The sequence below is a fragment of the Galleria mellonella genome, unplaced genomic scaffold (assembly GCF_026898425.1).
Source record: "Galleria mellonella isolate WM207_F2 unplaced genomic scaffold, CSIRO_AGI_GalMel_v1 utg38, whole genome shotgun sequence".
Classification (NCBI taxonomy): Eukaryota; Metazoa; Arthropoda; class Insecta; order Lepidoptera; family Pyralidae; genus Galleria; species Galleria mellonella.
The window spans coordinates 6081880-6098576 of NW_026442090.1; the positions used below are offsets into that span (position 1 = coordinate 6081880).

Genomic DNA, 16697 nt, shown 5'->3' on the forward strand with positions numbered 1-16697 from the left:
CTAAAACTATTCTACAATATTGCTGAGATAACATTTAATAACGTACTTATGCTTATATCAAAAAATATTAATGTAATAAAAAAACTAGTAAGAAAATGTATATGAACATAATATAAATTATTTAAAAAATAAAATTTATTATCTGTAGCACAATATATTTTTTTTTTATACAACTTAGAATGGCAAACAAGCCGACGGTCCACCTAATGGAAAGTAACCGTAACCATCGCCTATAAACATGAGCAGTACCATGGACATAACAAAGTATACTGTTTCGCCCATGATACCCCCCATGCGTTGCCATTCCTAAGGACTCGGGTGTTATTCTTCTGTACCCAGTAAATTCACGCCATATTCCACCCTTCAAACCGAAACACAGCCATGCAAACACAACTGCTTCACGGTTGAAACACGAATGAGACAGAGGTACCCAAGCAATTGACTTTTGTACTAGGAAATATTAAATTATTTTGCATCATGAATCAAAAAACATATGCATGCTTTATGATTGTAAAGGTTTAAGCGTGAATCTGTTGATAAATTTAATATTATGTTATTCCATAATTTAAATTAGGCTTTATTGAACAGATGCGCGTGCCTGGCTGCCCTCTTGTGATCGAAGTGTCTGAGGGCAGTGGCGGCGGCGCTCGCGTGACGTTACCCGGGCCGGCGCCACTGCACCAACCCGCAGCCCTCACGCTCCACCACCCCACCGCCACGCTTGACCAGATCGAAGTCAACGTCGAGGGTGAGTGTACCAGCTTGAGACAGTTCTTTAGTGCTTACCTATCTATATGTGTCAGTGTCCACACGTGTTAGTTTGTACTTAATGTAACTTCCTATAAATGTATATCATTACTATTCAGAATTTATTCAGTGCATGATGACTGAGTGATATTAGCAGACCTAGTGATAATACGCATGGAGAAAAATAAATGAGAAGAAAACTAGTTCACTACACTATGAATGTTGATGAATGAAAAATAAAAAATACCAAACATTATAAATAAGTATTTTCAATTAAAAATGCATTGAAAGTAAAGTATACCGATTGACACCTATACAAGTGGTATTATACAAAAATGTATCACGGTTAAATATATTGTATCAATAAAACTCACAATAACTACGTGTAACGCTATAGGGCATTTCACATTATCCGATATGATATTAGTGCCAGACAGTTCCGATATCGTGACAGTATAATACCAAAAACATTAACCCGCTTCCTTATATACTATCAAATAAAATATTTACGCGTTGGTCTTGTGAGAGAGATGATTTTATCAGAGAAGATAAATTATGATGTGCCGACTACATAAAATGTACATATATATATATATATATATATATATATATATATATATATATATATATATATATATATATATATATATATATATATATATATATATATATATATATATTGTGTAATACGCATGTGAAAATGTAAAATAGTTAAATCGGAATGATATTAATTTTATAAATGTGCAAATTCGTAACATTCGATGGATGGCAAAAATGGATGTAAATGAATTTGCTACACGTAGATTATCTTCTAAATTAGCAGATAAGATACTTTATGTACTCACTAATTCATGCTGCCAAAATTACTGGATATAGCTAATTGGTAATACGTTAAGATCTATGTGGTATCCAATATCAACTCTCGGCTATTAATATCTGATACCGATACCTTATCGGATAATGTGAAATATCCTTAGGGTATTATTTTGTGTGCTTATTGTTGTTGTGAATATATTTTTTATCTACACATTAAACTATCAAGAACTCATGATAACTGTAATATTTTATTTTAGTACACCTTATTTTTTTAAACCTTCTTAAAGATGTATCAATAATTAATATTTTAAAATATTAAGTTTTTCTACCTTAAGTGATATTATCTATTTAGGAGGTGGATGTATGTATTGTAGCTTTTTGTGGCCATTTACATAATGTCAGAATATTTCCCAGTAGTCATGCTACATCAATATAATTAATTCTCTTTTGCAGGGTGGTATAAATTTAAGAAAAAATGAAAACATTCTATGATTGAATGAAGAAAAAAATTGAAAATAAACAAACAAAATTAAAGGAAAAATGCCAAGGGAGGGATAAATAAAGAGAATATTAAGATTAGTAGAAGAAAATACAGCAATTTCATAATTAAGCTTCGCTACTAACACTGATCCACCTCTTAACTTGCCTGTTTTGTTTTTATATGACTAATAATAATTCATTATAATCTTATTAATATTTATACAGATTATATTTAGAAATAAGTTTCAATTTATAATACGGTTCAGGTATAGTTAAGTGATAAGATAAAAAAGAATTCTAGTTTCAGATTACACACTACTAGAATAACGCTATAACATTGTCTATAAGTTCATCGCTTCGCCCTAACTCCTAACATTCATTGGGGGAAAACAAAACGGCCAAGACCGATGAAATAAAAAAAAAATAGAATTAGGGGGTTATGATTGGGGCGTGGCGGTGAGCTGAGCGTTGCGACCGCGCAGGTCCGAACGGAGCGTCGGTACCGGCCGCGGTGTCGGCTGCGGGCGCCGGCGTGTTCCGAGCGGAGTTCGTGCCGCGAGCCGTCGGCGAACACCGCCTCAATGTGCTCGTTGACTCAGCGCCGATACCCGCTAGTCCTTTCCATTTGAAAGTGAGTATTTGAATTTGATTCATAAACTTTTTATGATTTTCTATTGCTTCATTTAAATATAAAAGGAAATTTAGTCATAAATTAAGAATTGTACATAATCGAATCTTCTGATTGTAGCCTCCAAGCTCAACTAAAAATCTGAATTATGACTATATATATTTCTACCTATGAGTTAGCTCTTATTATTATTGATTACCTAATATGCAACTTGAAAAAAATAAAACCGACTAACTTATAAATTTCAGGTATATGATGTTAACGCAATAAGAGTTAAAGATGTTGCACATGGGATCGTCGGAAAACCTGTTACATTTTTGGGTATGTTACTTAAAATTTTACATTTTATTATTTAATTTTTTCCTTCTATGCCAATCTTATCTACTGTTATCCCTCTACCTTGTCTAAGTAATCCGACTATGAAGTTAGTCACCTGTTGACTATTACCCCTCTCTTTCTTTGAAACTACTTCAATACGACCTTTATACATATTGACCTTTTCATTATCAGTTGTAAGAAGAGCTATCATAATCCCTAGAATTTACAAAGTATCACGCAAAAAAATACAATCGGTTCAAAATATCCTATTTTATGTCTGTTGAAAAACAGAGTGTATTGTCATTACTGTTGGTGTCTTGTTATTACTATTGTTTGGTGTTTCATTGATTGGAGACGACTCATATACCTACTATTTATATAGCTATAAATTGCAATGATTTTGCATTTGTTTGTATATGCAGTGGAGACCATGGCAGCGGGTCCCGGTAATCTGGAAGTGACTGTGAACGGTGGCCGAGTCCCAACAGGCGCTGCCGCTCAGGGCGCCCACACATACGCTATAAGCTTCACGCCAAAAGATCCAAGGCCACACACCGTCGAATTGCGATTTAATGGAGATCATGTACCAGGTAACTTATTCACCTTTCCATATATATACCAAATTTCATAGTGATTGGTTAAGCCGTTATAAGAAGCTATAAGATATATATACGTATTTTTGTTAACAGAATCTAATAAGATCCGAGAAAGATTAGAGAACATTGTTATAGTTAAAATATAATTATTATAACCGCAGGCAGCCCGTTCATATGTCACGTGTCTGCGCCGGCGCGGGTGATCGGCGCCGGCTCGAGCGAGTCCCCGGACAAGGTGTCGGTAGGCGATGCGTACAAGTTCAACGTGGACTCGCCCACCTCGCCGCATGTCGAAGTGCTCGGCCCTGCGAGGCGGCCTGTCCCTGTACAGGTAGACCATATATATACACTAACAAATAAATGCATATGTACACACATAAAGACGTTCATACTTACGCGTATACACATCGATAAAATTAACACTACGAGTGTACACTCGTAGACACATACATGCGCACGCACACATTCACACACACACATACATTTCACAAATCCATTAAAGTTCAGAATAATGTACAATTATTTACATGTGTTTATTATTTATACAATATTAGACTAAAGTGTGAACTGGACACTGTCTATGCTCGACTTATTATTTCTGAGATTAAAACGTCAACTTTGATGATACACAGAAAAACGACTTTGTACAAAAGTCGATTGCTTGGGTACCTCTGTCCTATTCGTGTTTCAACCGTGAAGCAGTTGTGTTTGCATGACTGTGTTTCAGTTTGAAGGGTGGGATATGGCGTGAATTTACTGAATACGGAGGAATAACACCTGAGTCCTCAGGAATGGCAACACGGGGGGTATCATGGGTGAAACAGTATACTCTGTTATGCCCATGGTACCGCTCATGTGGTGGGCCGTTAGATTGTTTGCCATTCTAAGTTGAATAAAAAAAAATTGTAATAACAACAATACAAATGTGACTTTATGTGAATTTGAATTAAGATACTGTTTCGAATATGGTACATTTCATAATGAACGCAATATCGATTTCAGATGTCAGCTGAAGATACTATTGGTGAAAATGAAGCAAGTAAACGTTACACCATCTCATTTGTTCCTGTCGATGTCGGAGATCACAGTATAGAGGTTAGTTCCATCAAAGTATCAATATAATAATATAAAATGAGAGACTGAACTAAGTAATAAATTAGTAATTTTGGCTATAGAGAGCCAAAATTATTCAATGTTGAACATGAAATTTACGAACTTCAGATATATTATTGGAGCTTTAAATAAGACTGTTGAATAAACATATACAAATTTTTAGATGAAAAAATACTGAAGTAATTACAGAACTAAAAGATTAAATGCTAGTTATTGTTCTTATTCCAATTATCAGAGGAAGATTGTACAGAAGTTATCTGTTTAATTATTTATCAACCCCCTCCCCCTCGTCTTTTGTGAGCTGTGCTTGTACATCTTAATACTTGCCCTGATAGTGTATACCGTAAGCGCATGCGGGATTACCATTCCATTATCATCCATTAAAAAAAAATCTTAATCCTCAAGAATGGTAATGCTTGGAAAATATAATTGGTTTCATAGTAAATTCTGTGCATTCTGCTGTTTAAGCCTGTAGGAGACGATAATCACTTTAGGTGATCTCGTTTACCATTCTATATGTTATAAAAAGCTATGAATATGTCAGGTACGTGCTGGGTCAACCGGTGGACACGTGGAAGGCAGCCCTTTCCTGGTGAAGGCGTATAGTGCAGCGCGCGTGTCCGTCACCGACATCTCGCCCGGTGTCGTCGGCAGGCCCGTCTCCTTCACTATTAACGCGTCGCATGCCGGTAACTCAATCATTCATAATAGAATCGTAATTGTAATTTATTAGTGTATATTTTGCATTACATATTTTGTATGTTTACAATAATTTTTGATTGTTGAATTTTAATAAGCGTAATTTTATTTTTCTAAAAATAAAGTGGGCGTGAAATGTAAATTATTTTTCACTAACTAATCAGTGAAATGAACTTTCGTAAAATTAATAAATCTAATTAAATAAAACATGTACAAAATTTTTTTTTATCGTATCACTGATTTAGATAGATATTTGTATAAATTTGATCGAGACCTATTTTAAATTCTATCCTCATTTATTTACAGGTGCTGGCAACTTGGAAATAATTGTAGCAGTAAATGGAAGAAACGTGCCAAATTTTGTTCAAAGTGAGGGGAATGCCAGATTTAAGGTAAAGTGAATTATTACTTTATTAGATAATAATAACAATTTAAAAATATATCTATTAATTTAATTCACCATCATAAAAGATCCTAAAACAAAAAATTAAATGTGTTTGTGTTTATCAGTTATATTCATATGGTTGGCAATTTTTAATTAAGTCATTATCATAAAAGAACTAAGTGAAGTAGATATGCAGAAGTCTTAGATTATATAAATAAAGCATCTCCATAAACATGCTTCAGAAAAATGGGTTAACTTTTTCATACAATTTTGCATGGTAAATAGTTATGAGTGATTCCTTTATAACTTCTATATTTATTTTGTCTTATAAATTCAGCGTCTTTTTAATGCGTACACGCTCATTTTATTTATTAAATAATACGTCAAGATACATTTATTGCGTAAATATATAGAACACTGATAAAAAAATAAAAAAAAACGAGTCAACTAATTTGAAAATAAACTGACAAAAAGTTGACCCGTTTTTAATGCTCAATGCTCTATCTATATAATCTGAAGTATGTAGCTAATATAGCGTCTTGGTGTGCGACAGGTGAACTTCAAGCCGGTGGAGGCGGCGCTGCACACGCTGTCGGTGCGGTTCAACGGGCACGCGGTGCCGGGCTCGCCGTTCACATGCGCGGTGTCGGCGCCCGCGCACGCGGCCGACGCGCGCGCCGCCGGGCCCGGCCTCGCCTCCGCGCCCCGCGCACAGCCCGCAGACGTACACCTCACGGGATTCCACTGTATGTGCCTTCGGTTTTATAAACAATTTCTTCAGTCTTACTACTATTATTCACCCATGGAGCGATCGGCTGTAGGCTACCTCGCTACACTTATTACACTACACGAGGTCATGGATAAATGGATTTATTACCTACATAAATTTAATGAAAAGATGCTACAAATTCGAGTTATGCAACAAACGCTGTTGTATTAGCGCGAGATACCACATTTTTGTTTGGTACAACGTATAACGTAACGTATACATAAACGCTTGTGGGCTTAATGTGAAAGTTTGTCAATATCACAAAAGAAAACTTATCAAAAAATTATCAATCAAAATGTGATATAGATCTGGCTAGAGGGAGGAAATTGATAGTAACAAGAATTTGTGACTTTATCACTGGTAATATACTGTATATCAACCTATAAATCATTGTGATAAATCTATCTAATCAGCCTACTTACTGGGCATAAAGCTAATTTTTTTTTAACTTTCCTTGTAACGGTCCTGCAGTAATTTCATTCATTACTGCCCTACTATCTACACTATGTTTCCATCTTAACCTTAGTCCAAACCCGACCTTTGTTTCCTTTTGACCTGTCCTGTCCATATCCACTTTAAATTCGTAATTCTCTCAGCTCTCTATTCAACTTTTAAAGTAAGATTGAATAACAAACATCAAAAAACCTGTAATATTATATTTAATTAATAATAAATTACTTGCTTTTCCCTTACATATCAATTTGTCTAATTCTAATAAAGTGTACAACAAGTGACGTTCTAAATTAATTAAACATATCTTTATGAACGTCTTGTCTTCAAACCTAATTATTAATTTTGTAAACATATGTTTGAATAGTGCCTGTTGATAATAACAATGTGCGCCTGTGAATCTAATCACAATACAACTGACGCATATTGCTATATGCATAATATCCATTAGTTAGTTGGTGTTACAATACATTAACCATGTGTATGCATTCATTTTTAATTTCATTATTTAGTGGCTGCGCAACATGTTTTTGTATGTTTTGCATTTTATTAACGTTCTATCTTTAAGTATGTAACAGTTACTATAATTTTATATTTCACGCGTATTTGAATGTGAATCTGTTAATATTATGTGCATTTGTATCTACACATAGTTTACTATGCCTTTTATATTTATTAATTCTTAATAATATTTCTTACTTAATTATGTGTTCCAATCTACTATTTCGGATTACTTTTCTCAATACGATGATTGCCTGAAAGAGATGGCTTGTAGTGCATTTATAGGGCCGTCATAATTTTCTTGTAATTTTTAGTTTCTTATTCTTTATTGTACACAAAAGGTTATTGAAATATAAAAAATAAACATAATAGTGCACAAAGGCGTGCTTATCTCCAAAAGAGATTTCTTCCAGCAAACCCAATTTGAGAAAAATTTACAGTTTCTGTTTTCTCTTTTTATTTTTTGAAGGAAAAATAAAGAAATCGATCATTCAAAATTATTTATATTATATGTATCTTAACATAAGTGTATTTATGAGTCTCTCCATATTACTGAATGGAATTTGATTTATTTTAATACAATTATATATTTATCTCGGCCATCAGCGGGCGAGCCGGCGGTGTTCGTGACGGGCCCGGGCGGCAGCAGCGTGCGAACCCGGCTGACAGCATTAGGCGAGGGCCGATACACAGCGACATACACGCCGGAGGCTGTCGGCCGCCATTCCGTGCAGGTCACCTGCGCCGGCAGACACGTGCCCGGCTCGCCCTTTACTTGCAACGTGTACGACGTGAGGAGGGTCAGGGTCACCGGACTTGGACCTGGAGGTGAGTTGACATACATATATATCACAACTGTCTCCCTTTGAAGTAGCCAAAAACAAAGCCAAATTCAAACAGTTCTCGTTCACTTGGTTTACCAATTTATTCATTATTATATCAGACTTTAACTGTCCAATGCTGAATATAAACCTCCCACTTGAGGGGTTTTGGATGTAGTAATTTATTCATAGATGAGTTTTTTTTTTATTATTAACAAAACTGGTGTGTGAAGTGACAACAATGGACAAGATTAAGAATATATATCGGTGTTTGAATATGATAAATAAATTAAATAAATAAATAGAAAAAAACATCATACGGAACCTATACACTTATAGGACAAGACAATGAATAGAAAGTAGACGAATGTCACACTTTGACGATCAGAGCACGACGCTATGGTGCAGTCGTGTGATAGCTGCATTTCTACTACTTATTTTATTATATTTAATAATAAATAAATGAAATTGTCATCAGAAAGTCTTATAAAAAAATAAAATTAGTGAAGTATATTATGAAGTTCCACTCTTGTTTATAAAGATGTTGGTAATATTTTATCTGAAGTCAACTTATGTATTTGTAAACTTCCTGAGCTTACTTACTTTCATAGTACTTATATTTCCCATACAATTCATCACCATTACAGTCTTTCCGTAGAGAATAAACAATACGATGTTTATTTCAGAACTAGAAGGCACATTAGAAGGTCTGAGTTTGGACGATGGAGCGGATGAAGAGCGAGGTGTGGAGGTCGGCAAGCCAGTGACGTTCAGTGTGGACGCGGCCGGCGCTGGTGAAGGCACGCTCGAATTGGTCGTGTCTACACCCTCCACTACCGTTAAGGCTGAGGTAAATAGTTTTTTTTGAATTTCATTGTCTTCACCGGCCACTATTAAATTGGAGTACTTTGATAACTCTTGTATAGATATGACAATCTAAGAAGTTTTTTCATATCTGAGGTCACCACTTTTCTCTATCTTATACAAGTCCAGTTTTAGTTATTTGTTAATACTAGATTTTAGATTAGTTGCCAGAATATAGTGTCCTAAATTATAGTTAATTATTATAAGTTATTAGTGATAAGTTTACTACTGTAATCTTTTGGAGAAAACAATAATGAGTATATTTTATGTGATTTATTTGTAAACGATATGATGAGTGTTTTGTCCGCCAGGTTGTTGCAGTGGCGCGCGGTCTATACGATGTGACGTTTGTGCCGGTGTCACGCGAACCGCACCGCGTCTCTGTCACATTCAACGAGCAGCCTGTGCCTGGCAGCCCCTTCGTGTGTCGTGTTAGTGAGCCGCACACATACGTACAGATCGGTTAGTAACATTACGCGCATTTTAATATTAATATTTGTTTAAAAAACAATCCACTTTAAAATTTGAAAAAATGCTGGTCACATTACAGAAGAACACGCTGTTAAAATCTTGTTCATATGATTTTCGTATTTTAATTATATTTTCCATAACAAACTTGTTTTCGAACAGGTGGCGTAGCAACAGTAGAAATAGACGAGACCCTCAACGACGTGGAAGTTCTATCGCCCACCGGCACTCGTGTAACTGAGGCTCGTATCGAGGACACCGGCCTCCTCACGTTCCCGGCGAATCGCGTTGGCAGATACGTAGTTAGGGGCTCGAGGGGGCCGATCGCTGAAGTGGAAGCGTTAGATGCTGCCGCTGTCAAAGTGCTGTCTATTGGTGACGCTGTTGCACACCGACCGGCGATATTGACTGGTAAGAACTGTATTCCTACTAGTGGTATAAATTAACTGTATCCAACAACTTTGCTTGTGTTAATTTTTTACGGAATGGAGGGGAATGGAATAGAGTAATAAGCCCTTCTACACTATAGGTATAGCCGGCCACTACTATCTTTTCTCCGGGACATTATGTTTATTGAGAACGCCTTGTAGCATTTGGCAATCCATTCTTTGCTTTCCAAGAGACTCGCAGGCACAAAAGTTTAAAACACACGTAACGTCGACAGTTAGCACGCAAGGCGCAGGCGCGGGTCGTCTATCGGGCCGCGTGTGGTGCGGAGGTCAGCCAGTGCCGCACTCGGTGCGGCGGCGGGGCGGCGGCCGCCAGGAGCTGGTGTGGCACCCCGCGCGGCCAGCACCGCACCGCCTCGCGCTGCTCTGGAGCGGCGTGCCGATCGCACGCGAACCGCTTCTCGTCGACGTGCTGCCCGCACACCATGGACAGGAGGTACGATATCCTACCACACCTGTATTCTTACGCGCAATTTATTTAGCTTCGATCATATACATGTAGGTTTTTGATGACGAATTGATTAAAAGTGCTACAGCCGCTATATCACCCCTATAAGTATGCTTATAGAAGAGGAGTCAGGTGTCATATACTTAAAAAAACAGAGCACACCATTTGTCTGTGTTGCAAGTAATGTGATTCAAAATTTCCTAAATCAAATGCATTTTTATTTTTAATATGTTAACTATTTTAGCTGACTCCCAAGAGATTTCTCAGTTTTTTTTTTTTTTACATGTTACACAACAAAGTCGCAATTCTAAACCGAGTTCCTAATTATTTTTTATTTTTTTAACGACTTCATTCTAAATCCAAATCTACTATCGACAAATATTTTTATTTTAATACTTTTTGCCTTCATAAATAATAGCAAAAAGTAATTTGCTTTGAAAAATGCAAATATGCTTTACGTAAATCACAGTTTTTTTTTTTTTCTAACTAAAATATATTTGTTTTTTACGTAACACCATGTTAATTATTGGTATTCTTTTACATATCACAAGTTTCCTTTCCGAGAAGTCAAAATAATTGGTGAAAACAAGCATTTAAAAAATCTAATTCATTGTTCCAGGTATCAGCATCAGGGTTAGGTTTGTACCAAGCGCAAGTGGGCCGGGTGGCGTCGTTCAGTATCGATACACTCGGGAGGCCGGCTCGCGAGTTCGACGTGGTAGTCTCGGGGCCCGGCTCTAGGGCCTTACCTGTACGGTGCTATCAAACTAAATCGGGCTTGTTGCAAGCTGAATATACTATTACAGAAGTAGGACAGAGTACTATTGGTAAGTACAGTATAATAATATCGAGATAAATAAATGTAAATTATCTTTACTTAAACAGATTTCTTTACAACCTCCTTTAAAACAACACTTTTTTATGTTTATAATTTCTTTTTGAATTTGGAATATATCTGTCAGAAACCTACACTTGTATACCACGACTATAAATAATCAACAGATAGTGTTAGTTGGGCAAATAGTACCTACATACACGTCAAGTCGCTTTAAGTAACGGTCTTAAAAATAAAGATGGTTAAATACTTATAAACATATTTATAAGTATTTTTTTATTATCAGTCATAAAATTAAACTAAAATGGAATAGTTCATTAGTCATGCATATGCTATATTCTATCTGCAAGGTAAAATAGCAAATGCAATCTGTTATATCATGCACAATGTACTTTTTTGTCTATACAATGTTGTTCTTGTTTACAAGCGACTAATAAATCTCATTATAGAAAATTATAAAAAGTCCATTATAAAAAGTACAAGCCCAATTTATAATAGTACACATCTGTTTTAAATTATTCTGTTTTATCTTTTGCAGAAGTATTACATCTTTCAAAGCCCGTCTCTGGCAGCCCGTATACATGCGAATCGTTTGATCCCCATAGAGTCATACTGTCCGGATTGCCCTCTGGCAACATCATAGCACATACGCCTATAAATTTCACAGGTAAATAATTAATAATATATATTTTTTAAAAACAAATTAAAATACTCATTTATCCCGTTATTCATAAATATAAATATAATAAAACATTTTTTTTATCTATTTGATATCTGAGTAATGCTTAGCGTATTACTTCTTGCATTAATTTTAAAAAACTCGGCATTAGGCGTAAAGAAAGATTTTTTTTAATAATTTTTTTTTAGCAATTAATAATCATGTGACCACGTGATATCTTATAATAGATATGACAACTTTACCCAAGTAGATTTAAATTCACAATGTTACCTTATATACCTATATCCTAATTTTAATGTACAGTGGAAACAAAAGACGCGGGCGTAGGCGAACTGGAGGTGGTGTGCGAGGCGACGGGGGAGCGCCGCATCCGAGTGCCGGTGGACGTGCGCGAGGACGGCCGCGTGCACCGCGTGCGGCTCCGGCCCTGTCTACCCGCACACTACCGCATATACATCACTTACGGCGGTATGTATATATGCAATTAAGTAAATACCACTGGATATGTTACACAGCACCATCTGAGGGCCTACCATGAAATATTTTCCTAAATTTCGGGCACGAACGAAACAGAAATTTGATGTTTAAATTACATAATACATGCCGTTTAAAATTATTAAAAATTTTAAAATATCATTCCTCTGGACTATTAGGATAGGATTTATGATGAACGAAATGTTAAGTTCCTGTTAAGTCAATGCTGGCCCTCTATTGTTATCGTGTAAATAATTTACGGCTCTATTGCAATGCTTCAAATATTTCCATTGCAACAAGCGACTGTAAATGTTCAACTGAAGCCAAGTAACCATTTACGAAGCCCCTTACACATCAAATGCAACTATTTTTTATTATAAGTTGTAAAATGTAGTTTACTATTGTATCCAGGCGCGAGCGTGACGGGTAGCCCAGTATCTTTGGGCGTGCTGGGAGCGGGTACTGGCGGTGCCGCTGGTGCTCGCTGTGCTGGCACTGGACTTTCACACGCACACGTCGGCAAAGAGGCCGCCTTCACTATTCACTGCGTCGACGACGCACCGCCCACTGTGCAGGTTCTTTCGCTCAAATTTTATTTAATACTATTTGTTTCCCGCGAATATCCCCCGAGAACCAGTGTATAAAGTACAACTTCTCATATGTATTGTGCTCTGCCCTTCCTTAGAGTTCACTGCTAATTCCGGGCAGTAACATAAACTTCCTCAGATAAATCAAAGTAGTTATTTTAAACCACCTCTCTTACAATTTAACAACAAAATAAAGTAAAATTACAAAGCTTCATAGCACTAGTACGCATGCAAAAGCAAATGATAAATTGACGAGCATAAAAAGATATATATTTTTTTATACATAAACCAAATTAAACTAAATTTATAATCAGGTTGAAAGGCTGACAGAAGGTAAAGAAGACAACGCAGAGTCCGGCCTATTGGAGTGTCGGGTGGTGAGCGGAGCGCCACGTGAGTGGCTCTGCGCGTACATACCGCTTGTGGTGGGCCAGTACGAAGTGCGGATATTCACCGCATCGGGACCGCTGCCCGGAAGTCCGTTCTCCGTAAAAGTAAGTGATTAAAATATGATAGAAATCACATTCTAAAATCGTTCACTATGTTACTTGTCTCTTTGAAATTTGTATTCATCTCCCGCGACATTTTTCTCATACTGCACTTTCTGCGACACTCGTAGAGTAAGCTTAATAATACATCAAAACAAGTAAATAAAGAATATATTGATACCGACTTCGATCTTTACAATTTTTTTTTTCATTCAATATAATAATGAACAAAATACAGTCATATTTGGTAAAAATATCACCTGATATTTCATACAAGTCGTATTATTTGATTATTTAAGAAAATTATAAAATAATTTAGTGTATGAACTATGTTAACTTTTCTTTGTTTTACGTCATGCTCTCTTTCATTAATAATTTTAAAAGTTATATAAAGTCAAGAATTAATATTAAAATCATTTTCAGGTCATAGATACATCGGCTATAGTGCCAGTAGGCGGTTGGGGAGCAGATAATTCTGGTCGCGTGCGAGCGCCCTCCAAATTAGTTTTGGACACCAGCAACGCCGGGCCGGGCACACTTGAATGCTTACTTGCCGGTAGACATCAACGTAAGTTACTATTTTATATTTAGCTCTGAACTATTCTCTCAAAATTAATTCAAAATACCTTCTTTAGTAAGCTAATTGTACAATTATGCTAGCAATTCATTGTGAAATTTAATTTTCTTAATGAAAACAGACAACTTATACCACCATCTTATATAAGTAACATATATTTCCCTAATACAATTCTCCATACTTTTTTTTTATACAACTTAGAATGGCAAACAAGCTGACGGCCCACCTGATGGAAAGCGGTAACCGTCGCCTATAGACATGAGCAGTACCATGGACATAACAGAGTATACTGTTTCGCCTCATGATACCCCCCATGCGTTGCCATTCCTGAGGACTCAGGTGTTATTCCTCTGTATCTGTGTAATTCACACCATATCCCACCCTTCAAACCGAAACACAGCCATGAAAACACAACTGCTTCACGGTTGAAACACGAATGGGACAGAGGTACCCAAGCAATCGACTCTTGTACAAAGTCTCCCTCTGGTAAATACTTACAGAATGGCTCAAAATTTACGTACAAAATATTTGACACCACAAAATTTGCTACAGGATATCGATTTGTTCTGGCACTAATCTTCACACTATTGACCTTCTTTACCTTTGTCTACTTCTATACATCTTAATACTACCAAATCATACTAAACTAGGTGTGTATTATGTTATCAGGCGTAGAAACAGTATCAGGTCGCGCGGTAGTGACGTTGGCGGCCGCCGAGGGTGTGAGTGGGGAACAAGAGTTAGAGCTGACGTACAACGGCGCACTGGTGGGCGGAGCGCCGCGTCGGGCGCTGGTGGCGTCCGGCAACACGGCCGACCGCGTCACGCTCGCCGGCCGCGGACTAGCGCATGCGGCGCCGCACACGCCCGCTGTATTCACTGTCGGTAAGTATACCACCTGATAAATCTCCTTATTGACATCGGCACACTAATGCCATTAAACAATACTGCGGATCGCAACCTGCTCGCTGCGATTACATTATATCATAAGAATTGTGTTCCTTCAGCCAATTATATAATCTCTTTCTAAATAAATTGTTATTTAAATCTTTAAATTTATTTGGAATTTTATTATATATGTGAACGTACATAGTAAGGCAGTTTTTATTATATTTGTCTGATCTTGGTATTTCTGTCAGTACAAGTCTGTCGGGGTTTCTTTTTAGTCTATAGTTAACAAAGTGTAATATATAAAAAATGGGCTCATCTATTTATTATAATGTTATAATCTATTATGACAATATGTGGTGACTGTTTTTGTTGCTGCAGCTACATGGAGTAACATACGATTTTATAAATAAATTCTTAATTTTCTTAAGAGTTTGGTTTAACGTTATAATACATGTTGTCATAATTTTTCAATATAGATGGTAGCGCAGCAGGCCCGGGTGCTCCCGAGGCGTCGTTAACTTCCCCAGAGGGTGAGAACATTCCGGTGGCGCTAGCGGCAGCCGGACCCGGCCTATGGCGTGCTACTTACACTCCGCGCCGAGCTGGCGACCACCAGCTACGCGTGCTCTGGGCCGGTAGACTCGTTAAAGGTCAGTCAAGTTTTGTGATTAAATAAATAAGGCCTTGTTTGAGATACCTAGAACTTACCACAGCTAATACAAAATGTACGGTGCAGTTTGAACAAATAAAACATACAACAATGTTTTAAAGCGTTTAAAAATCTCCATTCGTAATAATCGTGTAGGTGTTGGTCCTTATACCGCGTTTTCAACGGGCATACATCATTTTTATTATGCATACAGATTTTTTATACATGTGTGATACTTATATTATCGTTACCATTGTGCCTGTCTACAAATGAACAGAATACACAAAGCGAAGACCGCAGCGTCATGCGGTTTATCGTCTCAAAATTCGCACTATTCAAAATTTCCCGTTTCCATAGACGAGACCTAACATTTTTTTTTTCAACTTTTGGTTATATTTTTTGTGCCCCTTACTCATCTCCTTTTGTTTTTATTTTTTTACTAAGTTTCTCTTTGTTTACTCCATAGTAGGCCTTATATGAAAAGAAATTATCCAGTAACTATTCTGTGCGTGTGTACAGGATGTCCACTGACAGTGAACGTGTCGGCGGGGTCCGAGAGCGGGGATGCATCCCGCGTAGTGTGTTCAGGCGCGGGGCTTGCAACCGGCGTGGTGGGCCGCGAAATACGCTCCTGGATAGACACCCGCCGCGCCGGCCCTGGGGAACTCACTGCACACTGTACTGGTCCAAATAAGGTACGAGTATATACCATACCATAAAAAATTACATGGTACAAAGGCATAACACTAGTTCTCAGGAGACTTTGTACAAAAGACGATTGCATGAGTACGTCTGTCCCATTCTTGTTTCAACCGTGAAGCAGTTGTGTTTGCATAGCTGTGTTTCGGTTTGAAGGGTGGGATATGGCGTGAATTTACAGGGTATAGAGAAATAACACCTGAGTCCTCAGGAATGGCAACGCATGGGGGGTATCATGGGCGAAACAGTATACTCTGTTATGTTCG

General features: G+C 37.0%; 1 protein-coding gene across 1 annotated transcript in view; it reads left to right on the forward strand.

Annotated features, from left to right (window-relative positions):
* The window catches only part of LOC113522823 (filamin-A), a 110924-nt gene that overhangs the window by 90440 nt on the left and 3787 nt on the right, over positions 1–16697 (forward strand). Inside the window, exons 29-51 of the mRNA XM_026908651.3 lie at positions 589–748; positions 2526–2674; positions 2920–2992; positions 3412–3579; positions 3747–3916; positions 4588–4680; positions 5243–5387; positions 5704–5789; positions 6336–6528; positions 8109–8330; positions 9010–9173; positions 9499–9649; positions 9818–10066; positions 10320–10540; positions 11172–11379; positions 11926–12054; positions 12370–12534; positions 12952–13115; positions 13442–13621; positions 14039–14183; positions 14862–15077; positions 15560–15733; positions 16252–16427. Coding sequence (XP_026764452.2) covers positions 589–748; positions 2526–2674; positions 2920–2992; positions 3412–3579; positions 3747–3916; positions 4588–4680; positions 5243–5387; positions 5704–5789; positions 6336–6528; positions 8109–8330; positions 9010–9173; positions 9499–9649; positions 9818–10066; positions 10320–10540; positions 11172–11379; positions 11926–12054; positions 12370–12534; positions 12952–13115; positions 13442–13621; positions 14039–14183; positions 14862–15077; positions 15560–15733; positions 16252–16427 — 3801 coding nt within the window. The remainder of the gene's footprint in view (positions 1–588; positions 749–2525; positions 2675–2919; positions 2993–3411; positions 3580–3746; positions 3917–4587; positions 4681–5242; positions 5388–5703; positions 5790–6335; positions 6529–8108; positions 8331–9009; positions 9174–9498; positions 9650–9817; positions 10067–10319; positions 10541–11171; positions 11380–11925; positions 12055–12369; positions 12535–12951; positions 13116–13441; positions 13622–14038; positions 14184–14861; positions 15078–15559; positions 15734–16251; positions 16428–16697) is intronic.